This window comes from Gopherus evgoodei, chromosome 5 (genome assembly GCF_007399415.2).
Source record: "Gopherus evgoodei ecotype Sinaloan lineage chromosome 5, rGopEvg1_v1.p, whole genome shotgun sequence".
In the NCBI taxonomy this organism is placed as follows: Eukaryota; Metazoa; Chordata; order Testudines; family Testudinidae; genus Gopherus; species Gopherus evgoodei.
Window position 1 is genome coordinate 128,897,330 of NC_044326.1, and position 27,137 is coordinate 128,924,466.

At 39.4% G+C, this 27,137-nt stretch overlaps 1 protein-coding gene across 2 annotated transcripts in view; it reads left to right on the forward strand.

Moving 5' to 3' along the window:
- Positions 1 to 19,909, forward strand: part of ANTXR2 (ANTXR cell adhesion molecule 2) — a 166,498-nt gene extending 146,589 nt beyond the window's left edge. For both annotated transcript variants that reach the window (XM_030565101.1, XM_030565102.1), the window contains one exon: positions 16,793 to 19,909. In XM_030565101.1, the coding sequence (XP_030420961.1) occupies positions 16,793 to 16,831 (39 nt within the window). In that variant the 3' untranslated portion in view covers positions 16,832 to 19,909. The remainder of the gene's footprint in view (positions 1 to 16,792) is intronic.
- The last annotated feature ends 7,228 nt before the right edge of the window (positions 19,910 to 27,137 follow it).

A 27,137-nucleotide genomic window follows, 5' to 3' on the forward strand; every position in this document is an offset into this window, starting at 1 on the left:
TTAAGCACATGTTCAAGATCTGTGCAGAACTGCTGAATCAGGGCCTAAATGACTTTACAAGGTGGAAGGCAGTGGAGATTCAAGTCCAACAGTCCTATTCTCCCCAACAGCCGTTAAGTAACATCATAATGCAGGAACGGCCATACTGGGTCACACCAATGGTTCATTTCACCCAATATCCTGTCTTCCAACACTGGCCAGTACCAGGTGCTTCAAAATTTGGCATCATATTAGCCATCTGCCAGTCATCTGATACAGAGGCTGGTTTAGGTGATAGGTTACATACCACAGTTGGTAGTTCTGCAATTTCATATTTGAGTTGCTCCAGAACTCTTGGGTGAATACCATCTGTTCCTTGTGACTTATTACTGTTTAATTTATCAGTTTGTTCCAAAACCTCCTTTACTGACACCTCAATCTGGGACAGTTCCTCAGCTTTGTCACCTAAAAAGAATGGCTTAGGTGTGGGACTCTTTTTCACATCCTCAGCAGAGAATACCAATGCAAAGACTTCATTTAGCTTCTTCGCAACTTCCTTGTCTTCCTTCATGGCTCCTTTGGCACTGATTGTCCAGTAGTCCCACTGAATTTTTAGCAGGCTTTCTGCTTTGGCAGGCTAAAAAAATAATAATTCCTGTTAGTTTTTGTGTCTTCTGCTAGTTGCTCTTCAAATTATTTTTTGGCCTACCTAATTATACTTTTATACTTGCCAGAGTTTATGTTCCTTTCTGTTTTCCTCAGTAACCTCTTTTCCGCAGTTGCCTTTAAACTTATTTTGATCTTATCTTATCATGCTTGGTGACATTTCAGCCAATAATTAATTTTTAAAGAAAGGGATAGTTAAAAAAGAAACGTTATCAACAGTTTCTTTAGTACATATTCAGCTTCAGAAAATAGTACTCATGCCAACTTTCTATAGCGGCAATAATACTGGGAACTCATTGCTGTGTTAGTCTGAAAATACTGCAGAATACTGCAAAACACTGTTCCCCAGGTACTAAATATCCATCAGAGTATAATGGTTCATGGACTCTGAATATCATTCAGGGCCTGATCAGGTCTTCAAATTAGTTCGTTCGTTCGTTCGTTCGTTCTTTCTTTCTTGTAAGTTGCATGAGTGCCTAATTAGAGTGTATCTGTAGTCAGAAATAACAGCTGGCAGGTATAGAACTGAATGAACGTATGGTGGATTGTCTTGTGTGTAATAATAAAACATATACAGAGATTGGAAACTGAATACTACAATGTATGTTAAACAGTTGAGCTTCAGCTATAACAGATATTTGTAGCAATATGCATCTGCAAGAGTGGTAATGTTAACACTAAAACCTGGGTAGTGCAGTATATTGTTTTTTATCAACAAAACTACAAAACAGGATTATATGATGTTCCCACTTTGTCAGCCCTTGACAGTGGGATTATTTGAACCTCTTTATTAGCTAGAGAATGCATAAGACAGTGAGAGATACAGAAAGGAACACCAATTTAAAACTTTAAACACTGTTTACAGCTATACAGAACATGGATGTTCGGTAACCCCCTCTCCAAAGTAAATATATCAATCAGCTATCGGTGTTTTTAAAAAACTATAAACTGAACTCCAGTTGTATGCTCCAGCTTCTCACCAGAGATTTACGAGGTGAGTGTAATATTATAACAGTTACAGCGGTGAAATACATCCAGTGCAGGAAGCTAGCACAGAGCACAAGAATGTTAATGCCAGTAGAATGTTAATGCCCCATAGACCAGGCTCTGACTGGTGTTGCTTTTGTTGGCTACAGTGAGAGAGGAAATCAGTGATGTCAGTTTCTAAATGCTGCAACACATTTGGGGTCTGGTACTTAACCTGAAACAGATACATCAGCACTCACTCTTGTCCTGTTATCAGTCAGGAGCTTGATCTGCACCACGGAGTTAGGTCGATATAAGGCAGCTTATGTCAACCTAACTGTGTCAGTGTCTACACAACAGCCTTGCTCCCACCGATGTAAGTGCTCTACTACACTGATGTAATAACTCTACCAGCCTCCCAGTTTGGGCTGCCCCCCTCTCCTCCGGGAGCCCTGCTGCCTACCAGGTCCCAGCTCCCTGCTCCCCACTGAAAGCACAGCAGCTGACTGGACTCCCAGTGTGGATCTCCCTGCCAGAGGCAAAAAGCTCCCCAGCCATTGTATTTCAAGTCTTTCCCCCAAGGAAAGACCTAAACAACCCAGACCCTCTTGAAAAGAGCTAGATTTTGGAAGTGGCTAACATGGATTTGACCTTCCCAATTGTGATACCCGACAGAAAGTGAAACTGAGGCCAAGTGCTGTTTGATTGATATGGACAATGTTCAAAAAAATTAAAATGTAGGGGATCCAGGTTCTCAGCTGCTGAAAATCAGCATTGCACCAATGATCCCAGGGGACCTATGGAAGAGCTATAGAGAGAGACTGCTTTTTCAGGTTTTGGAACTCAGGCTTAACAGAAAGGCCAGTAGATGAAGAACTACAATAACAGTGTGAGAATAGGGTTTATATAAGAGACAAATCTAAAAAGCTGATTTAAAAAGAGTAATATTCCAAAATATTTTCTTTTATTTTTACTGACATTTCTCATGGTTAGATGGTCTTTGAGGAATTGGCTTGGAGAGCTCACACAGGTAATGGGTGTCAGCAGCTGTGCTTTAATCCACAGATCCTAGCATAGTGTACCCCAGGTATGATCGTCCTGGGTTCCAAATACCTCCTACAAAATGCCCAGCGTCCTCAGCTCCCACTGAACTGGGCAAGAAGGTTGAATTTGGACTTGAGAGTTTACGGGTCCTATCTTGCTCCCACTGAAATCAGTTAGGGTTTGGACATTGACATCAGCAGGAGGGTCAGGACCTAAATGAGCCAGGCTGGTAGAAAACAGCTGACATATTGTATGGCATAGTAATAATTTAAAAAAAAATCTATTGTGGAAAACAACAGTAACAAAGAATTCAATAAGTGAAGCTGCTTGAAGAATGAAATTGTTCACATAAGATATAAACGGCATGCTGAACCATTCAGTAATGAACAGGGAACATTTTCGGACGGTGACTGACAGTAGCTCAGTGTATTAAAGCAGCAAAATCAGATGCACAAAGGACAATGTACAGTTGTGTGACAGAGCGCTTGAGAATATACAGTTCAGCACTGGAAGAGGGATGGATAACATAATCTATTCCATCTCCAGCTTCCATGATTCTCCAGATTTATGCCCACATCCCCACCCCTCCTTTTGAATTACTGGAGAATATTGCAAGTGAAGCGAAACATAGAGAAGAAAAAATATTCAGAGATGGTGGGTAGGGAGTATTTCTTAAGACAATATGACTAGGCAGGAGAGTCCAGCTATGTAAATAGTAAGAGAATGATTTAAAACCCTATTCAGAGTTGAGTGTAATTGCTGCATTCAGCTTTCTGCAGTGCTAAAAAGGAGTGTGGGGCTGTCAGCACAACTGTGCTTGTAGGATGGTAGCGTTATAAAGGGTAACAGACAAAAAAAAATTATTGGAACCCTTGTAATAACATTAAACAGCCAGCTGTGGGTGCAGGGTTTTGTATAAAGAGATTCTTGCTTGTTTTTACTGTTGCAACCACATTGTAGATACCTTTTGAAATATTTGTAAAACACCCAATAAAGAAAAGCAGCACAGAAAACATAAGATATTTGGTATTCACAAGTTAAATAATTATTGATTTCAGGATAGTGTTCCTTCCTTTCATTTCCATTCAGTGAAGTCCTTCACAGGGGAAGATGTTAAATGAAAAAGTCACTTGCAGGTACTGAAAGCATTTCTTGGAGAGGGGAAAAAAAGTCCATCTTCTCTTAGATTTTAGCTTATTAGTTTTTATTGTGAGGTTTATTGTAATATGACAAAGGCAAGCACAAGGGGAAATGAGAAAAGATAGGAAAGGAGAAACATCTGTCTCCTTGGTGCTTGCTTGATTTGTGTGTAGCAGGCAAGATACAGGGCACCGCCCGGTGGGTTACAGTCAGGTGTGCTTTAACCTCAGGACCCTGCTGGTTTCCTGGTCTGGAAGGCCATCTGGCTGGTATGCTGAGACCATTCCCACTAACCCTCCTTCGCTCTGGGGAGAACTGATTACTCTGCCTTAGCTGTCATGCTGGTTATAGCAATGGTCTCAAATCACGGAGTTCTTTCACTTCCAAAGATAGTCAGGCTTGAAATTGATTAGACAGAAGCTAACAAATAAGAATAAGAAAAGGAAGGAAAAAATAGGGAAAGGAAAGCACACGAGGGAGGGGGATATAGCAGGAATCCTCAATCTCACATCTCCGGTGGCAATGAGCTGACGTCCACATTGGTCTATTTGTGGCTTGGATAAATCAAGGGATTCCCCCAGAGTCCAGAGGGTAAGGTACTGTCACTTGAATGAGATTATGAGATTCCCCAAATCTGCGGATTTCAGAGTCCCCCAAAGACACTGACCATGTGTCTCTCTCAAAGACATCCAGACAAGGTGTTTTATCAACCATACCATCTTCTCAGTTTGACCATCAAAAACATTTTCAGGTGTCTCAAAGTTAGACATTTCTTTCTGTTTCAAGAAATTCTTAGTGTCCTTCCCTCCCTCCTTCCCACCGTGTATTTAGTATGATACATATGTACATAAATCAAGAGTGCCTAGCGCTAATGTACAGCATTTTGGGAAGATAGGGCCTAATGCACCAATGATGTATGTGGGCACAACTCAACTGAAGGCAATGGAGTTGCATCCTGTTCCTCCACTGTGAATTTGGCCAAAGAAGTCTTATATAAATGCTCAATAGGATTGTTATGAGTCTTTGGGATCAAAGAACATTTGTCCACCACACACACACACACACACACACACACACACACACACACACACACACACACACACACAATTTATCCTTTATCGTTAGAGTCAACAGATTACTTGAGTTCCAGGCTTCTAACACAGTTCACTCCACAAGACATTTCTCCCTAATATATTGCTTGCATTGTTCCAGTGTAGCAGCTCTTCTGTAGGTCACACAGGAAAAGGAACATGGCCATTTCAACAATAGACATTCTTTGGCCTTTTTTGCATTGGCACCTCGTGGGGAAGGCAAGTGGGACAATTTGTCCTGGGCCCCGCAGGGGCCCCCATGAGAGTTTTTCGGGGCCCCTGGAGCGGGGTCCTTCACTCGCTCCGGGCCCCCAGAGCATCTTCTGCTCCAGGTTTTTGGCGGCAGGAGGGTCCTTCTGCTCTAGGACCTGCTGCCGAAGTGCCAGGTCTTCGGCGGCAATTCGGCAGCAGGAAGACCCCAGGTCCCCTGAATCCTCTGAGCGGCCCTCCCCTATTTTGCACTTTGACACATTCATCCGTTCCCTTTGAAAGCAATGTGTGCCAAGGACATTCACTTCCACATTGCCCAGTCAGCTAAGAAAAAACATTATTTTAAGTTATTCAAATATAGTGAATGATCTCGAAGTGACATAAAATGATCATTACTGCTGTCTGCGTGAAACTATTCCTGGCTCTCTCTCTCTCTCTCTCTCTCCCCACCCCCTTTTTAAAAAAATGTTCAGCATATTCTGTTCTGTACTTCCTACAGGAATTACAATTCATCCACAAAACAGTTCTCATTCTTTTTTAAAAATGTTGAATCCAGTGCATCCAAGCGACTCCCAGCTCTTGTTGGAAAATCATGGAGTGCTTGCATAACTCACTTTTTAATTACTGTAGCCCTAAGACACTCATTTAGTTCAGTTTTATACTGACTACATGTTGGTATTGTTAAGGTTTATGACCCAATGATTTACAAGGCATAATACATCTGAATTCAAATTGGTTGTATTGATTGTTTAATTGAGTACAGGGACATGAGTGAAACATTAAGCCACCACATGGGCTGGCAGCAGTAACATGGCTGTGATGATAATTCATCTATGTTATTAGGTTCGTCCTGCAAGCAGGCTTTACTACTGGATGCCAAAAATAACTTACGTTTGATACACTTTAACCAAAGTTCAAATTGGTCAGAACAATAATTTAATATTCTGATGTCTTATTTTAATTATCTAATAAATATCACCACCCTGTTACATAAGGGAGCATGTCTGCTGATTTAGAGCAGGAGCCAGGGAGCTGCAACCAAGACTCCTGGGTTCTTTTCACTTAACCAACTCACACTCACTGTGTGACATTGGGTAAATAATTTAAGACCTGATTTTCAGAGCTGGTGAGCACCTGCAACTCCCCATTTGACTCCATTTAGAGTTACAGGAGCTCAGCATCTCTGAAAATCAGATTCTTACCTTCTCTATGCTTCAGTTTGCCCATCTATAGGACATTGTACTTTTTATGATTTATTAATATTTAATATTGGCAGCACAGGGCTGTTTTGATAGTTAATATTTATAGGGTGTTTTGAGTCCTCTGATGAAAGGAGTCGTGCAAATAGTCAATCTAGTCTCCGGTGCCCCACCTAAATATCTAGCTGAGATCTGCACATGAGAACATGGGGGGAACCTTCCTCCAAAGACAGCTTTGTCTTTAATCTACTGGCCCTGGCCCATTTTGGGCACTGAGGAGCAACCTATCAGCTAGAAAAATTTCATTGCTGCCACATGTTAGACAGGTATCTGGTAGTCACCACTAGGGTGGATGAAGATGCTGGAAGTGGTATAGTTTTTCTGTATTGTGTAATGTTTAAACATTATCAGGCACCCAATCCAAAAAAATTCTAAAATCACAAAAAGGGCCATAATTCATAGAAACATAGTTTAATGTTGACCAAAATTGGTAGAAAACTTCTAAATACAATTGATAATCATAGAATATCAGGGTTGGAAGGGACCTCAGGAGATCATCTAGTCCAACCCCCTGCTCAAAGCAGGACCAATCCCCAACTAAATCATCCCAGCCAGGGCTTTGTCAAACCTGACCTTAAAAACCTCTAAGGAAGGAGATTCCACCACCTCCCTAGGTAACCCATTCCAGTGCTTCACCACCCTCCTAGTGAAATAGTTTTTCCTAATATCTAACCTAAACCTCCCCCACTGCAACTTGAGACCACTGCTTCTTGTTCTGTCATCTGGTACCACTGAGAACAGTCTAAATCCACAATGCAACTGTGTATTCAAAATAGTATTGTTCTGGAAAGTTTGGGAAATATTTAGCCCCCATTTTTTTTATATATATAAAATTTTTTAAGATTTGTAAGCAGTATATATATACCGAAGGGTGTTGCATTAGACATTCAGCAGCTCATAGTTATAGGCAGAGGTTACATAAGAACACATGGTTATACTTATGTCTTTGGCCAACCAGATAGTGTATAACATATCCCACCTTAATTATCTCTTTGGTGAGCTGAACAGTCCCAGTCTTTTTAATCTTTCCTCATATGGAAACTGTTCCATATCCCTAGTCATTTTTGTTACCTTTCTCTGTATCTTTTCCATCTCTAATGTATCTTTCTGAGATGGAGCAACCAGAGTCCCATGCAGTATTTGAGCTGTGGGGGTAGTCCAAGATAGTCCAAGGATAAATGTTCATCATCTGATCAAGCAGGTCCCCAAAAGTTTTGTACTTGGCAGTATCAGTACTCACCATCTGCCGAAGCACCATGAGGTCAATAATAGCTAATGTTGGCTCCTCAGATGCTGATAGCTCAACTATTGACAGATTTTTCTCCAGCCAAGACAGTGTGTTGCTCTTTTGGGTCTTCCTTAGAGATCCATCCAAGTCAAAGTGGGAAAGTGGGACAGGTGCCAATTTATACTTCATCAGACCCTGGATATCAGCATCTCTGGACTAGCCAATAATTGTCTGTCTGCTGAATATGTGATGATCAATAGTTATTGCTTGTGCTGTGTGCATCTTTTGTTTGATTGTTCTGTTGAGATTTCCAAATGATTTGAGATTATACCCTTTTATGGGATCAAAGGGGTCTACCTCACTCCTTTGCAGTCTACTGCTTAGAAACTGCTTTGCTTATTGTGTGCCATTTTCTCTCATAATGCACAAACTTCCTGCAGTTTCAGGTGGGTCCACAGTGGACGTTTCAAGGTTCACGAGTGATTGTTTGTTGTCTGAGCTTGTTCCGGGTTCAGTGCTAAAAGGGTTCGTCATACTTTACATCTCAACTTTTATAATATCTTGGACAGCACTTTCATCTGCTGCCATATACTTTGTGGTAGCTTCTTTGTGGATATCTGTTGCTGAATGCTGCATTCCACACATTTGTTTTGTTAGCTGTGACAGCTGCCTTAAAATGTGCAGTCAGATACTTGGTCAGAGCTTTATCTTTTATGCAAATATGATGGCTCTTCCCATAGTCCTTGTTGAGAGACTGCTTGATAGTCATGTCATACCATACACCATGGAAAGGTCTGGCAGTCCAGGACACTGCTCCCTATCAATGAGGGCATGATACATATCTGGATTCTGCTCCTCTAGAAGTCTATCTTTTGCTATGTTTATACAACCCCATCTAGCATAATTCACATGGCCACACTGGAAGTCAAGTGGAATCATCTCTGCAAAATATCTCAAGCTCCATGGACTTGTAATTGTCTCTCTTTACTGCTACATAATCTATCAGTAGTTGGGTGGGAGAAATCCATTATGTAGTTTTCCCAGAACAGAAATGTATCTGCACAATTCTTTTCTTAGGTAACACAAGTGTCCATGGGCTGGTGGAATGATTGGGTGCTGTCAAGAAGTCTGCCCGAGCATTCTGTGCTTCCACTCTGTTTTCTCTGTATGCACATCTTCAAATACTTCAGTGCATGTTCAAGCTTTCTGCAAACTGCATCTTTACTCATCTTTTGGGAGCACATCATTGTTTATGGAATGGCCTAGTGCCATTTATTTCAAGTGAGTCATTGCCTCATTCCTAAGCTTATGGGTTCTAATGCCATGCTTATATGCTTTCCCTTTTAGAGCATGGCTGATGAATGAATTGCCATAGATTTTTGCCTTCTGGAAGGATGTCTTCAAACCCATTTTCCTGCATCACGCTGCCTATATATCCATGACGTTCATTACACAATACATGCCTCCCATCTCAGGGTGGTCATTGTCAAATCTGTGTTGAATCAACTGGGCTTTACAGTAAATTATTTCATCATGCACGACATAGGTCCAGTATTGACCCAAAGAGTGGAATGTTTCCTGAAAACATTTCATCATGGTGTACACCAGGGGTCGGCAACCTTTCAGAAGTGGTGTGCCAAGTCTTCATTTATTCACTCTAATTTAAGGGTTTGCATGCCAGTAATAGATTTTAACGTTTTTAGAAGGTCTCTTTCTAGAAGTCTAAATATATAACTAAACTATTGTTATATGTAAAGTAAATAAGGTTTTTAAAATGTTTAAGAAGCTTCATTTAAAATTAAATTAAAATGCAGAGCCCTCCTGGACTGGTGGTCAGGACCTGAGCAGTGGGAGTGCCACTGAAAATCAGCTCATATGCCGCCTTCAGCACGCGTGCCATAGGTTGCCTTCCCCCAGTGTACAATATATTAAACATCAGTTGCCGGTGCAGGGATCATTGGACAGTAGCCAATATTCATAAAATATAAACTAGACAGAAAAACATTTCTCAAGTCAGTCCATTCTACAAATGACAAATATTTTGATGCATTACAGGGTACAAACACACTCAAACAATCATGTTACTAAAGAACGTTTGCTTTAACCGAAGGCCAAAAAGTACGGGAAAATGCATAAAATATATCACTTACAGCTAAATATTTCCCAAACATCCCAAAACAGTACTATTCTGAGTACATAGTGGCATTAGCAATTGTATTTAGAAGCTTTCTGCCATTTTTGGTCAAAATTAGAGTATGTTTCTTCGAGTTATGTTTCTATTTATGATTTTTTTCAGATTGGATACCTGATAATGTTTAAATATTACATGATATATGTACCTATCATATCGTAGCAATGACATTTTTCTAGCTGATGGGTTACCCGGACTCATTAATAAGACCCCTTTTTAAATCTGGCTACTACATCCTGGAAGTTACTACAGTCTGCCTGGCCCTAGAACCTCAGAAGGGTGAAGGACAACTAAAAGCGAAGGATATGAGGCCATAATAAATAATAGGTCAGATCCCTTCATCCACCACAAAGCTCATTGCTCAGCTACTACAGAACCGGGCACCTTGCCATGATCCTCAAATCCCACCAATCCTAGTACAGTGAAACAGAACTAGTCCCACTCTCAAGGGAACTTCCATGCTGGTGAAAGCGAGGCAGGATTTGTAAACTATACACCCAGTACTGCAAACCTGCAAGTTAAAGTGCTTGCTTAAGTATGAGTTTGAAGGATTCCATCATCCTTAAAAAAATGCACACGGTAGTACACGTATTCAAAACCTAGCTTTTAACTGAGTGTGTTTATATAAGTGATCTATTTACTCTTAGGTCATTTCCTTTTAATTCCTTGCTTCCATTGCAACTATAAGAATTATCTAAATGATTGAGCCTCTTTTTTGTATGTTTTCCTTTTGTGATTTAAAATTATAACGTCAAAATGGCTTATATTTTCCTGTAAAAATAAAAAATACATTTCAGTAGTAATTTCAACTTGCCTAAATAGGAAAAAAGTAATAGAAGATTATTGTGGTACCCGTTATCATATCGAAGTGCTAGCCGTGGGCCTGGATATCCTGGTAGCAGAATAAAGGGGGAGAAGTTGTTTGCTAGCCAGGTGGAAAAAAGAAAGAAGGGAAAACTGTTTTCAGAAAACTAGCCTTTCAAGTGTGGCCCTGATTGCAGGCACACCGATCAGGTGACCCTCAGTGGCCTAATCCCTCAACTGATAGTTCTGCATCCTTATCAGGGGACAATGTCATTGTCTGTCTTCCCTGTCTGATGAGGAGGGCTGATGTGTAAAGGAGAGGAATAAAATATAGCCCCAGTCCCTGCTATTCACTGTACATGGAGCACCACTGATGTCTGAAGGGCTTTGTGTGGGTGCAGCAAACTGCAGGATTGCAGCCCAGGATTAGTATCAATTTGTTAAACATCTTTGGAAGCTAAGACTATTCCACTGATGTTTTGGCCATTTCTGTGGCAATTTTAACATATCTAAATAGCGGGGAAAGTCATGATAATCTGCATGTTGCAATTACTTTTAAGAATTTGCTTTTTTCTCCTCCTCATCTGTATTATATTTAAGGCAGCATTCAGTGGAAACAATTATGTAAATGTATTAAACTCGCAAACAAGATCAAGAAGGAGCTTTACTAGCATTCCTATTTTATCGACAAATAGCAGTAATCTATAATGTATGTACAATAAAACATTGCATGTTAAACTGTTTAATTACAACAGGCCACTTACATTGGCTTCATACAGTACCTTTTAATGTGCTCTTAGTGTGTGGGCATTATAAAGATGCACTCCTTGTCACATTCTATTACCTAAACATGAAACTTGTTCTGTACAGTGTTGGCATGGAGTATTTGCAGTTACATTAAGGACAGTATAACATTCCTGACCTTCAAAGTAATTAGCACTTTCACTGTCTTTTCCAACATCCTGATTTCAGCTGTCTTGTGTCAGTATCAGATTCTTCACAAAAGATTGCTTATTATATATTTTTTTCCATTTAAGAACTCTCATCTGCCACTTTTTCGATAAGAAAAGAAGAATAAACATGCAGGCAAATAAATAATGGAAGTTACAACTCCAGGTGCAAGTACCTGACAATACATAAAATACACCAGCTAGCATGGTGGCGTGGTGATAGTCTAAGCTACTAGATGTGGGTTCATAGATAAAGACTGAGAATCAGCTCGTGCCTTAACTCCAGGGATAGCTTGGCTGTGTAGGCAGAGACCAAACTTTTCAAAAGTTAGGCACTAAAATCCATAACTTTCAATATCCGCGTGAGAAAATATTGGCCAGAGTTCTCAGCCCCATAAGAAGGGGAGTACTTGAGCACTTTTGGCTAACTCAGTAGCTGGGTTGGTTGACTCTGGAGGGAGTTGCATTCAGTACTCTGTAGCCTCCAAGATGATTCAAGGTGTAGACTTGAGCCTGAGGAGCTAAGGGGGATCTCAGTACTCTTACGAAGAGCTTGGAAGCCCTTTCCTGCACCTACACCACATGTCCTTTCGTGTGGTCTGCAAAGTTCCTGTGGGCAAGAAAAAATGGTTAGGCTGTTGTTACTCACACACAGGGATTTGAAGTCTGATCTCATTCTGTTACATACTGCTTCCTTCTGGGCTGTGTCACAGAGGAGAATATGAGACTCTGTCTTCTTAGGACACTTTCTCTCTCTACAGCCATTCTTTCACTGTAAGTCTGTGACACTGTAAACAAATAGTTTCTTAAGCCCATCTTATTTCCTTTGTTAAATTTTCTTTAAAAATACTTGAAAATAACTTTGGGGGAAATGTTCTGGTTGAACCATATGGATCCAAAATTCCCAGTTTTCTCATCCTAGAAGTATGAGGTAAATTTAAAAGTAATAATTTTTTTTTATAAATCTTAGCAATGGGCTTTTCAGACAATATTTTAGCCATTTTTGAAAGGCAGTTGGCAAGAAGTTTGCATAAATTGTGTTGTTAAAAACCAAACAAATGCTTAATTTTTTCTTAATTTCAGTAAATTAAAAAAGCTTTATATGAAACCAGTGTTTTATCTTAAAAGGTCATGAAAATAAACCCAAATTAAAAGTAACGTGACCATAATTATAATGATAAAATAAAATGTTTGTGGTGTTCTTTGAGAAAAACATTAATCATAGCCACTGTTATGGCAGTATCCTTTGTACTGCGTTAGTGAAAGTTGTAATTGCTGTGTTTGGAGTTGTAACTTTATTCTGATTATAAACATGTATTTACAAAAAATTTGTCCATATAAAATTATTTCACCAAATCACACCAGTTATTATTTTGTTCTTGCCGTCTAGTCCATGGTCAGAATTTAAGATGTTCCATGTTTTTTAATTACAAAATTAGCTCTGTTTCAACACTGTTTTGCTTTCATAATAATCGGAAGTATTTTTTAAACAAATAAGAAACCAAGCACACCTCCAGTATGATATAAAAAGTGGCATGGATGGCCAACAGTAGATCAGGTTGCAAAGCTGCCACAACTCCACTTACCTGGGGATGGGTGGGGTGGAGGATCAGAAGTCTCAGCAGCCACTTTTCTGGTGGGATCCCAGTGAGAACAGAGATAGAAACACAAGTTGCCCTCTGCCAAAATTACTCCTCATAGTATGTTATGATTTTGGCTGGTGCAGGAGGATGTAGTTTACCAGATTTGTTGCACATGGTCCACATTTTGAAGTCTCTTATATGGCTAGATAGTGCGTCTTTCCTTATAACTAAGGAGTTGTTTTGTATTTAGAAGTGTTAAAGCTCATAAATGCCTTTTTTTTTGTTGTTTTTTTTTTTTTTTAGTGCTAAGCAAAGTGTTCGCAAGGTCTCATTGACTCTGTGCAGGAAGACCTAGAGTAGCATATTTTACTGATAGTCATTTTAGTCCTTAAGTAAAATGTTGGTGCACTAACATGCGTTTTAAAGACTGACCAAGAACTGTCCCTCCCTGACTACATTCAAATCTGCACGCTAAAGGAAAAGTTATCTAAGTATTTATCCAAAATTCATATACATTCTTGCACCAGTAAATATATCTAAAGAACTATAAGGCTATGACACAAAACAATCAAAAGCAAGAATTTCGAGGTGAAGGGTAAATGCCAACATGCTTCTCTTCACCTAAGGTGCACTGGGGCTCGCCTAAGAACTCATTTCTGCAAATGTTTTATTGTTGTCTATTTTTCACATACCACATTCCACTTTGATGTGAACTTCCTTGCTTTTATTGTTTCTTTAGGGGTAGCTTTGTTATGGGAATTTGCCTAGAGCTTTTGAGCCTTATGCTCAAGAAATGCGATACTACAGCACTCATTTTGTTCTAGTTAATTTTTTTTTAATTATGGCGCAAGATGTGAAAATGTACGGTGCCTTTTCTCTTCTACCTTCAATGGAATATTTTAACGCTTGCACACTTTATCTTCTCTCCATCTTCTCTGCATTTATAATCAACATTGTAGCAGGTAATCCAACCTTGCATTCACTTTGTTATATTTAACACAAGAAAAATAGGACATAGACTCATTAGAAAAGCATTATGAAAAAAAGACTCCCTTGGTTTATGCTGCACTGTATATTTATTCTTCCAGTTGATCTGGAGAACACTGCCTCCTCACATACCACTCAAAGTCTGACATCTGTTTAGGCTTGCTTGAATGGTGCCAAATAATACTACCAGTTAAGTTACTGTACGTCGTACCCAAGTACCCTTTTGTTAGAAGTATTTTCATCAAAAAAGTTATAAAATAAATGAATTAAACATGGAGCTTTGGCCTGATTTTCCTGAGGACCCAGTGCCTACTGTTAAAAAAAAAAAAGAAAAAAGAAAGAGAAAAAAAAAGAAAGAAACAGTAATAGTGCCAACAAATCGTTTTTTAAAAAGGATCAAATACTGGTTTACTCAAAAACTAGCTCATTTTACCTATGATTTACTTTTAAATGTCTCCTTTAAATGAATTCAAGTGCATCATTTATTAGTAGTATTTTAGGAATTTAGATATCTCTAAAATGTGCTGAGTGATACAGACAGTTAAGAAGACAAGGTCCCTGATTTCTTCCCCCTCCCCGCAAAAAGCTTAAAAGCATCTATTAACTAAAACAATTTTTGAAAGGCCTAAGGGATTTGAGAGCATGAGTTAATGAAACTCAGTGAAACTTGTGCTCCTAATTACTTTGATACTTTTGAAAATCTCCCTCTGAGTGTGCAAATATCCTTTTATACAAGATCATTATAAAAATAAAGTTGTGGTTAATCTGTAAGAGAGGTGGGGGGAGTTTGCTCAGCACTCTAAAATGAAAATGGGTATCCAATCTGGCTGCTTTATGGCAAAGGAGACGCACTATGGCAAACGCATAAGTACTGGTGCCTGCTGGAAAGCCACACATTGCATTGAATTCTGATTAGGGCAACAAAAATGATTAGGGGGCTGGAGCACATGATTTGTGAGGAGAGGCTGAGGGAACTGGGATTATTTAGTCTGCAGAAGAGAAGAATGAGGGGGGATTTGATAGCTGCTTTCAACTACCTGAAAGGGGATTCTAAAGAGGATGGATCTAGACTGTTCTCAGTGGTGGCAGATGACAGAACAGGGAGTAATGGTCTCAAGTTGCAGTGGGGGAGGTTTAGGTTGGATATTAGGAAAAACTTTTTCACTAGGAGGGTGGTGAAGCACTGGAATGGTTTACCTAGGGAGGTGGTGGAATCTCCTTCCTTCCAGGTTTTTAAGGTCAGGCTTGACAAAGCCCTGGCTGGGATGATTTAGTTGGGGATTGATCCTGCTTTGAGCAGAGGGTTGGACTAGATGACATCCTGAGGTCTCTTCCAACCATAATCTTCTATGATTCTATGATTGAGGAACCAGACCATGATTTTATATTACACAGCCATACCCAACAGTATCTGGAGGTGGGTGGGGAGGAACCTTTCACTAGTGGAGGACCTAGAGATGAACTATTCAACCAATGCTATGACTTAAGCCATGTCTACACGTACCGTACTGCAGCTGTACGAATGCAGCTGTGCCCCTGAAATACATCTGGTAAAGACGCTCTATGCCGACGGGAACAGCAGAAGCTATGCTGATGGCTGACATAGCGCTGTGCACACGAGCGCTTACATCGGTGTAACTTATCTCACTCGGGGTGGTTTATTCACCCCCCTGATCTACATAAGTTATGCCGAAATAGGCTGTAATATGGGCGTAGCCTAACTAGCAGATGTTAATGACACTGTATCCATTTTCAGAGAATACTAGGACTGTCCATAACAGAATTCTGAACTAAGCTTCAGTATAACTTTCACTTTTCCGTCCTGGAAAAGGAGGTGTTGCTTCTTTGCAAGTGAGACATCTTTAAAGGGAGCTCCTTCTGGAAAGAGTACAACACAGCTGACAAGTGGCCATCAATACGCTGTCTGGCCAGGGCCTTAAGTAAAAATTATTTTCTATTTCAAGCTTGTGGAAATAACTAGTCTCTTCTAGTGCTCCCCTCCCAACAAGATGAATGACTTTTGGACGAAATTCATCCCTGATTTAAACCCCCCTAAAGTCAGTAGAGCTACACCAAGAAAGATTTGGCCCATTGTGTTTAAGTATGATATTCTCAGATCCATATAAACCAAACAGTACGGGGAACAGTTTCAGTTTGGTACAAAAGCCTGTAGATGTGCAACTCTGGTTATTTTTAATAAAATTACTGGACCTGCATCAGCCACACAACATCAATGCTTTACTAGCAGTCATGTTTAATTGGAGCAAGTTTAATGGGAAATATGTTGTCTGTTACAGGGAAAATCTCCAACTTTGAACATAATCTAATTTTATTGTGTTTAAAACAGAACAACAAAGTTGAGTTTGTTTTTGTGTCTAGCAATTATTCAGAACTTGAAGATGTGTTAAATCTTCCTTAGCAGTGACCTCTGGAGGATCCAAAACATGACACTTATCTTCTCATTGCTCTTAATAAGGAAAGTATATAATAAATCTGTACACTAAATGTGATGGAGTGCTCTGGATGATTTCCATCTTAAGTTTTAACATATTTGTTTATGCATATTATTTCCAAAGGCATACGCATTTAAGTAATTGTATGTGACACATTAGCACTGGTATTCAAGAATCCTTACTTTGTATTTATTACTTCACTCACCAATTAAAATTATTATCTCTTTGTTTTTTCCTTCAGGGCCGATGTGTTAACTTTACCCGCGTTCAGACTCAGTAAAGGAGGCTAAGAGGATACGAGGCCGAAAAACTTCCACACTGCCTTTCTTTAAGCAACCAATGACAACTGAGCATGTTCCAGAATTTCTTCGATCAGCTTGAGCCTCTTAGCTCAGAAGAGTTTTCCGTTTCACTCTTCCCCAAGCCAGTGTTATTGCACCAAGCTCTTGTGTTCTACTACATTACAACCGTACTCCATGATTTGCAACAGTGACAAAAAGAAAAGCATTGACCTGCATGCTTAGACTTTGATAGAAAATCCAGTACGCATGTGCAGGGGGAGGAAAAAAAAACGACCAAAGATCATTTTGCTTTGTTTTGATTTTAAAAGGACTGCAAATTCCCAGGACGCAGTAGAGATGCAAAGTCTCTCAGATGCAAAGATGGCAATTGTTACTTAAATAGGGACTATTAGCCATAGGCGGAGGGTAAAAATTCCCACTAGGCTAAGCAAATGCAAAAGTTCATTGCCTTACAGCTATGTCAGATCACAAAATCCTTCTGAGTCCCCCATCGCATTGTGCCTTACGGGAACCTTCTGACTGGAAATCTTGTCATTCTAGCGCTGAAAAGTGCACACGCATGACAAAATGTAGACAGGGTGCCTCAAGGTATTGGTAGCAAGCAAGACTTTGCCCTTTAGTTTTTGAAGACACCTTTCTTTCATTATGCACCCAGGACAGGAAGAAAATTAATAGAGCGTTATTCTACAGGAATACAGCCTGTAACCAGAGATCTTGAGCAGAGTTTGAGGGACTGATGCGTCAAGACCTTGGACACTGAGGCTGGTGGTTTTTTCCCCTTTCCTGCATTCAGAGTTCAGTAGCGCATAAAACATCATCATCTATAAACATACCTAGCAGTTCTAGGCTTATGTATATTTTTTTTAGATTTAGAAAAAAGCAATAGCCACAAAGCTGGTATCTCAGGGGTTCCCCCCCCCCCACAAATCTCCAAGGGCTCTTCAGCGTCACAAGCCAGCAACTCTCTTTGCATGAGAATTTCAAAGTTTAATTAATATAATTAAAAGCAACAGCAAGCAGCAGCCTGTGAAGATTTTGCTCATCTTTTTTATGCCTTTTGACATTGAATGACCTATTACTGTATGCGCATTGCTCGGTTTTCGAGGGGGCACTGTGCATTGGCTACGATTCAGCAGTGGAAAAAGACCTCCTTTCATCAATTTACAAATTAAATTTACAGGAGCACTGGCCATCACAAAACATTGACACTGTATGTATTATAATTTTTTAGAAAAACCAGCGTCGTGTCACGTCGCCAATGCCAAATTATGTTAGCGTGAGCGGAAACACTGTGGGGGAGGAAGGAGGCAGCAGCTGAAGAAAAAGGCTCAAATGATCCAGTCACTTTCGATACTGTACTTCAGATGCAAAATGGATATTCGAGTCGAAACCTGACAAAGCGCGCCTGCTTTGATGTGAACTGGTATAGACAATGACCAGTGGCTGGGTCAGTGGGATGTCTCTCTGTGAGCAGGGAGGCTTATCAAATGACACTAAAAATAAGTTCAACAACCATCACATTTGAGGGGAAAAGGCGAACATTTCACATTTGGTGGGCATGCATGTGCGCAAGATGGAAAGAGCGATGCGAAGCGTCCTGGTCTAATTATCCCCTTTGTGCTCTTCATCGAAATTGCAAGGGACACAAATAATTCTCTTGGTCGATGTCCAAATTTGCAGCACTGCCCAAAGAAGCCTTTACATATATCCACTTGCTTACATCTTTTGCTTGAGTTTATTTATGTCACTGGTAGCGTCATCAGCATCAGCCATGTGTGCACAAAGATTATAAATAAAATTCTTAGATAAGTTTCTGTGATCACTTCTTTTTTTTCACTCCCTCTGCAGTTAAAGCATTATTTTGCTGGCTTTACAGTCTTCTTAACTACCAGCTTAAAACGATAGACCCACCTTCTTGTGGCATCACATGTGTTCCCAAGAAGGCATGTCACAGGCTAACTCAAATGGCTACTGTCTATCCCACAACTGTTTCAAATTTGTCAGATGCTCCAATATGTATGATATGTAGCATTAGTAATATAAATAGAACAATAAAATGCCAAAAGAGCTTTCTGTCGACTAGCATTCACAGAATTCTAGCTCTGATACCAATGTCACAGTGGCCTTTTTTTTTTCTTTTGAAGGGGAGGAATAATGACTTGCTGTGTTTATGTACAAAAGAGTGATTTGTTTTTTGCATAGACCAACCACAAGCAAATGTTCATTTGATTTCAAATCATTGGTTAAATCGATAGACTTTTATTCCTTAATTCAGGATGATAATCAAACTAAATAGGTTTGCCAAAACACAGGTGCAGTCCCACACTCACCTCTAGAATGTTGAGGCAGAACAGGCAGAAGTTCTTGGGCCAATCAGGCAGAAAGTTAAAATAAACCCGTGTTTTCCATTTTTAATGAAATCCTGCATCTATTTTGACATACATGGAAAATAATCTTTATTCACCAACAACAGTGCACATAAAAGCCAGTTTTTCTGGATTAAATAGTGTGTATTTCAAACTAAAACAAATAATTTAAGAAGATTTCTTTTCTAACGTATCTTCTGTGTATAAATCATTTTTTCTAACATATCCATATAAATGTAAATTCCATGATAATGTCTTGTTCTCTATGGTTGTCTACCCAGGATTGTTTAAAAAAACCACCGAAATTTGAATTTTTCATAGAGCAGTTGGTGCTGAGCAGAAATTTTTTTCAGATATCTGCACTGGTTTCTCCTTCTAAATGCTGTTATATTATGATATGTTACACTTTTGACTCAATCGAAGAGCAAATCTTAAGATCTTCATTATTCTATAAGATGGAATAGCTGTCACTAATACATTTTGGGGGAGGAAATTGATAGCACAAGTTTAAAAGCCATTGTTTTAAAATGACACAAAGTGAGATTTACTTGACATGGTAGGCAAATGTATACACACTAATTTCAATCAAAAGAATTTGAATAAAACTAAAATAATTGATTTAATGCAATTCGTGGCTGAATACATTGAAAACCTTGTGTATCCCTTTATGAAATAAACCATGTTCTGTTACCAAAGTCTTAATATTTATTTTAGATTGCACAACAGAGACACTAGTACCTTGGGAAAATAATCAAATTAAGATGAAGTCCAGAAAACTGTACAGCTAGAAGTAGATCTTGAAAAAAAAAAAGTGAAAAAACTTTTGTGGGAAGATGTACACTATTTCTTTAATATCATATTTCTAAAGCATAAAAGAGGAAAATATAGATGACAGCACATCTAGAGGCATTAGGAGATGTAATCCTTTACATGTGAAATTATTTTAGGTCACCCACTCCTCTGAGAGTTCTCATCAAATTATAGAAGAGGGAATGTAAATAAATATATTTTCCCTATGAGAAAGATAACTATTATCCATGAACACGTGCTCCGGTTTCCATATTATGTAAAGTAAGCAGCTAGTTGTAAAGGGCTCAGATGGTTATATTCTTACATACATAGGAAAATAGACCATAGGAATACCATTCCAGTGCAAGCTTCAAAATGAATCCAGGCTTCTGTGTATTATACATTATGGTTTGGATACTGTAATCAGCTTTTGGGACACAATATTTTGGTCTTGAAGGAGGACAGAGTATACTAAAAACATGTAGTTATGCATTTTTCTATAATACTCAGTTATCATATGTTGCAAGACATAAAAATCAGTATAAAACAAAGATTTTAAACAAAAGAATAATAGGTTTTAAAAATCTATTTCCAGTTGTATTACAATTTAAAAAAATACTTAAGATGGTATTAATAATTAACAATATTGAGATTATATGTTACTTCACTTACCTATAGTCTCATGCCGCACAGACCTTTAACATCCATTTTGCTTCATTATAAATCTAATTACTAGTTCTGCATCAATACCAGCTTTGTAAATGAGCTCCATTTTCATCACAAAGACTGTGTTTACAACATACTGTGGATGTAGAACAATGCAGATTAATTATGGAGTGGAATGACCAGTTCCAGGGGACAGGAAATAAAATGAAATGTTTTTTTACACAGATGCTACCGGTTAAATTAAAATAGGTTTCAGATAGACAATCAGATGTGGTGTACCAGCTCAAGAAACAAATCAAATGTTAGGAAAATGGCAATCTGGGGTCAGTGTCTTTGTGTTGGATTCCATAATAATCTAATATGTCTACAAATCCTATTCCTCTGTAGGAAGCTACTTTACATTCTAAAGTGCAAGTTATTTAAGCAAAACTAGGTTTGGAAGATTCATATACTGTACTCTGTAGTCAATTTGTTTAATTTAAAAAAGGATCAAAATTCGATGCTCCTGAGAAAAGTAGGAAGCATTAATGACACCAAGAAGAAGAGTGCATCAGAGAAATATCTTTTAAAAGAAATAATGTACAGAACATGTAGAAATGCTACCAGCCTATCCCATAGGGGCTTTTTTTTTTATCACCAAGAAGAATAAACAATTATGGCATCTATATCATAGAAAGAAACATATTTTAAACAAATAAGGCATCCTAAACATGGAAAGTTTGCTTTTATTGTAAATGTTTTGATAAGATGTGGATGTAATTGGCCAGAAATAATCGGAGATACAATGAAACGGAATTTTGTAAGCATTCCATGTCAGTCAGTTTTTAATTTGACAAGAACTATGCCTTTCATCAAATATTAATCCGCGGGACTTAAAGAAAGAGAGCATTCAGGCTGATCTTTGTAAAGTAAAAGGTAAGGGAATTTTTTGAAATGCAACAGCTCAAGTGCATTCTTGGTCACAAACATTGTGTGACAACCGAGGCTGACTCGTAGTAAGTCCATGATAATATTTTATACTCTTGTGAACAATTGTAACTTATTTCTTTTGTTCTAATCATCCTTAATTCAGCACCACAATAATATATTTTCTTGATTATATTAGTTTACTTAATATTGTTGTGTATGTTTAAAAAAGAGGTTACATTGTAAACACAATCTTAAATTTTTTAAACCAAATTTGAAATAATTTTTCAAAATGAAATTATGGAAGAATTAGGACTTCCTGAACAACAGTCCTGAGTCAGGTTTATAGTTCCTTCCTGTAATTTTGATAGACTACCATTGCTCACCTGTACTAATCAGTGGAGCTGCAAAATTATACTGCATGCTGTTTTCACTTTTTCACGCATCATTGTAATTAAAATCATGTTAATATATTTTTTAAAAAGTGAAAGCCACTAAGGAGGTTGTGTTTTGCCCTCTACTGCCTCCTTCATATGCTTCTAGAGGAAATGCAGTTCTTGAGAGAGAACTTGCAGTCATTTTAGCCCTACTATAATTTTCCAGCAGCTGGAGAAATGTATATTCCATTGTGGCCTGTATTTCATTGCTGCTTTGACTTCAGAGAAATGTAGACTTAATGGACAATACTGATTATATTTTTTACAGGTGGAAAGGCACAATATGTTTTCTACCATTGCTTTGAAGGGTCTCTCATTATTAAAATGACAATGATAATACTACTCTTGTCTTCCATAGAATTGTTTTATTTTTCTAGCCCATTGGAAAGCACTGATGCTAAAAACCACCACCTGGCTTTATATTTTTCTCTTGGAATTTTATAATGCAGTAGAACCTGGCGCTAATGCTGTGAAATATTACAGTGTATTACAATTACAATGCTGTAGGGCTTGATTCTGAGAGGCACTCAATGTCTCTTGTGCAGTGCCGAATGCTCTCAATTTCCATTGAAAGTTCCACACAACTTTAAACACATGCTTGAGTGCTTCGCTGAACTGGGACATCAGTACCCAGCAGGATTGTGCCCTGAGGTACAGAGCATCTATAAGTCCTGTTGAACACAACAAAAGATAAGAGAGATCAGAGCACAATCTAAAACTCAGACATCACACAAAAATACTTTCAGCTTTTATTTTGGCACATGTAATCCATTTCAAATTGTTTATGACAGTGGTTCTCAAACTTTTGTACCGGTGACCCCTTTCACATAGCAAGCCTCTGAGTGTGACCCCCCCCCTTATAAATTAAAAACACTTGTTTACATATTTAACACCATTATAAATGCTGGAGACAAAGCAGGGTTTGAGGTGGAGCTTGACAGTTCACTACACCCCATGTAATAGCCGCGTGACCCCCTGATGGGTCCCAATCGCTAGTTTGAGAACCCCTGGTTTATGGTAACTTCATAGAATGAGAAGTACTGGAGTTCAGCCCTCAGTTCAGGAGTATGGCCCTATTCAGGGTAGCATTTAAGCATATTTTAAGTCTCACTGAAGTCAATGGACTGAAGTTTATCTTAACATATGCCTGAGTGCCTTCCTCAATAGGGTTAAGTATATGTTTAATTCGTCTCATGAATTGGGGCCTCAGTTTGTGGCAGTAATTAAGATTTACTAATACAAGACCACACTAAAGCACCCAGCTATTAAATCCTTCAGGTTTTTTGATGAGACTGATCAGTTTTGGAGGTTAGCCAAGCTAGACTTTGCAAGGCTCTGCTGTAAATCAGTTCTCAATATAAAAAGCTCTGAAATGGGAAGATACAATCCATTGCAGGCTGCTATTGATTTTAAAAGTCAAACCCCTTTCCCTTAAACCTCATATAATCTGACCTTGAGGTAATGATTATGAAAAGTAGAGAATGGTTCAAGCCACACAATTCAAATCTGGATTTTGAACATCCCTAATTTTATAGGGGTTTTAGATTTAAAATTTTGGATAGGACCCATCTCTAATAAAAATAACATCTTTCACTTGTTACAGTTATTTATTACATGCAATATGGAAAGCCAAAAATATAGAGACAGTTTAGCAATGTCACTTTATAGACATGTATAAAGACAAGGGGCAAGACTTACTGTGGTGTAAATTCAGAAGAGCTCTACTACCTAAAAGGGAGTGATTCTGAATTTACATTGGTGTAATGAAGGCCAGATTAGGGCCTTTAAATATACAAATATTTCTACATAGATTTTTCCTGCCCCAAATGCATATATGGTCTGGCGCTAAGAGAAGAACTGGCTCAAGATCCCTGCAACAAAGAATCTAACGTATGTAAAGAAAAAAAAAAGGGAGGTTGGGAGAAGAGATGCAACATAAAAGCAAAATGTTTTATCAAGTAGTGGCTGAAAAGTATGATGTGACTTTTATTAGAGCCATATTTTATTTATGAACAACCCACAAGATTTTTTTTACTAACTCAAATACAAATTTCACCTGCAAAAAAGCTCCCATTGATCTCAATGGCACCAACAGTGGGCATTTCACCAGCATGACGACTACAAGATCAGGACCTAAGAGCCTTGTCTTCAATGGAAGCAGAATTTGGCTAACACTGAGCACTCTTGAAATTCCCACCCTAAATATCTCTACTTGTTGGGGATTTGCAGCAGCAGAATGTATGTTCCTTTATGCCATACATCTTAACCCTGCCCTGTGCTATTTGAACAGGAGCAAATAGTGAAATGAATTTCTGTGAAACCCACTCATATGCTTTGTCCCAACTAGTGGGTCCCATCCTGCTCCCTTTAAAATCAATGGGAATTTGACTTCAGCAAAGAGAACCAAAGAGCTGAATTTGAAAATGCTATGATCAAAATGGCATCAAATGTCAAAACGAAGTGAGAACAATATCAACCAGAGAAAAATTAAATCAGGTAGAAACGTATGTTTCAAGAATGTAAAGAAATTACACTAAGCAAGCAGTAAAGTAAATGTTATATTTGCTAATGAATGTCTCCTAAATATCTCTCATGCTGTTGTAGAATGACTTTATCATAATTTCTAGTAAGAGCCTTATTAGACCTGGCATGAACTATTTTATTTCACAAATCTGTTTTGTGTTGGCTCAGTTAAAATTGTTATATATTTTTGGGTCTTGAGTAGGTGCCATCTGTTTAATGGTGCTAGTGGGTCTTGTGATGCACTTGTCAATTTCCTGCTGTAATAATTATTTAAATATAATGGGAGGCTTTGAATACAAGAGGCCCAGTATATTCTGCAATTTATTTTTTGGCAGGAAATTTGTAATAATTCTTACCATGTAACATGGATGGCTCCATATCCTGTGCAAAAGCAAACAGTTGATCTACATTCTACATGTTTTCAATGTATTGATGTTATTTAATTCTGACTTGCTTTTTCACTTGTATGTTCTGCACCATTTTCCACAGAAACTTTTTCATAAATGGAATCCTGGAGACTCATTCTAATTTCACTTATAGTTTTATATGGCTGTAACTATACTGGCTTCAGTGGAATTACTCATAATTTACATCTGCATAAAGTTAAGTACATGAGTGTTTCCAGGATCGGAGCCTATCAGGCAGCTAATGTTTGTTTTAAGAAAAATGATCATTTGTACCATTGTTCCGTGTTCTGGTCAAAGAAAATATGGCAGTCAAGAGCCATGACCAGTTGGTTCCACTCTAAGCTCATAAAAAGTCCAGGTCTGCTAAATTGTTCCTTAATCCACAAGTATTAACAAAGAAGTCCTCACCCCAGCCCAGTCTCTCTGACTTCTCAGCACCTGCAGGGAGGACAGAATAAGGCAGGGGTCAAGCCCTGAGGTGCTGCAAAGCCTATCTCCCTTCCTTGAATATTTCATAAGTGCCTGGTGTGTTTGCGAAGTAGGTTCAAATCCCACTTTGTGTTCCTAATAGTGTAGCTGTCCCATGAGTGCTAAGTTAGTCTCGGAAGAGGGAGCACCCTCTAGTTTGCCTGTTGAAACTATTCCACTTTACTTTAATGGATGAGTGATAGCTCAGGGCTTGTCTACATCACAAAGTTGCAGCGCTGGTGAGGGGGTTACAGCGCTGCAACTTAGGAGGTGTACACATCTGCAGGGCATCACCAGCGCTGCAACTCCCTGTTTGCAGCGCTGGCCGTACTCCCGTTTTGTCTCGGGTGTAGAGGATCCAGCACTGGTGATCCAGCGCTGGTAATCAAGTGTAGACACTTACCAGCGCTTTTCTTGACCTCCGTGGAATAAGCAGGTATCCCAGCATACCTGAGGAAGCGTCTGGTAATCAAGCAGGTCTCCTTCCCCGGTCTGCAGGGGGGTTCGGGGAACGCGAGAGCAAACCGCGGCGAAGCTGGTCTCCTTCCCCGGTTTGCTCTCGCGTTCCCCGAACCTCCGTGCAAGCAGGTCTCCTTCCCTGCGGTTTGCAGGGGGGTTCGGGGAACGCGAGAGCAAACCGCGGCGAAGCTGGTCTCCTTCCCCGGTTTGCTCTCGCGTTCCCCGAACCCCCGTGCAAGCAGGTCTCCTCCCTGCGGTTTGCTCTCGCGTTCCCCGAATCCCTGAGCAAGCAGGTCTCCTTCCCTGCGGTTTGCAGGGTGGTTCGGGGAACGCGAGAGCAAACCGCGGCGAAGCTGGTCTCCTTCCCCGGTTTGCTCTCGCGTTCCCCGAACCTCGTGCAAGCAGGTCTCCTTCCCTGCGGTTTGCAGGGGGGTTCGGGGAACGCGAGAGCAAACCGCGGCGAAGCTGGTCTCCTTCCCCGGTTTGCTCTCGCGTTCCCCGAACCCCCCTTGAAGCCGCCCAACAGTGCTGCAGTGTGGCCACATCTAACACCACTTGCAGCGCTGGTTGCTGTAAGTGTGGCCACTCTGCAGCGCTGGCCCTATACAGCTGTACTAATACAGCTGTAACAACCAGCGCTGCAAAATTGTAGATGTAGACATACCCTCAGTGGTTTGAGCATTGGCCTGCTAAACCCAGGGTTGTGAGTTCAATCCTTGAGGGGGCAACTTAAGGATCAGGGTAAAAATCTGCCTGGGGATTGGTCCTGCTTTGAGCATAGGGTTGGACTAGATGACCTCCCAAGGTCCCTTCCAACCCTGATAGTCCATGATTCTAATATGAGTATTTGTGCCAGAATTGAACACAAAGATCTCCTCATTCACATAACAAAATAACTAGATGGTGTTTCACCATTGGTAGTTCCTGCTCTGGAGACTGATAGTACAGTTCACAACCAACATGCATAGGGAGAATCTGGATCTCAGATACTACAGTGATGGATGACCTTATGAAAATAGAGAAAGATTAGATAGGGGGAGCTCACATAGCAAAGTATCTACCTGCACTACTCATTGCTGGTTGGAAAAAAAAGGGACACGTTTTTCATGAAAACTTTTGTGAGAAATTTTTCCCTTATTCATTGAAAAAAATTGAGTTTCAATTTTTTTCATCTAGCTCTATAGTAACTGTTCATGAAAAAGTTACCTTTTGGGGTAATTTTTCTGTAATTTGAAGGGTTTTTTTTCACCAGCTGTTAGTCTC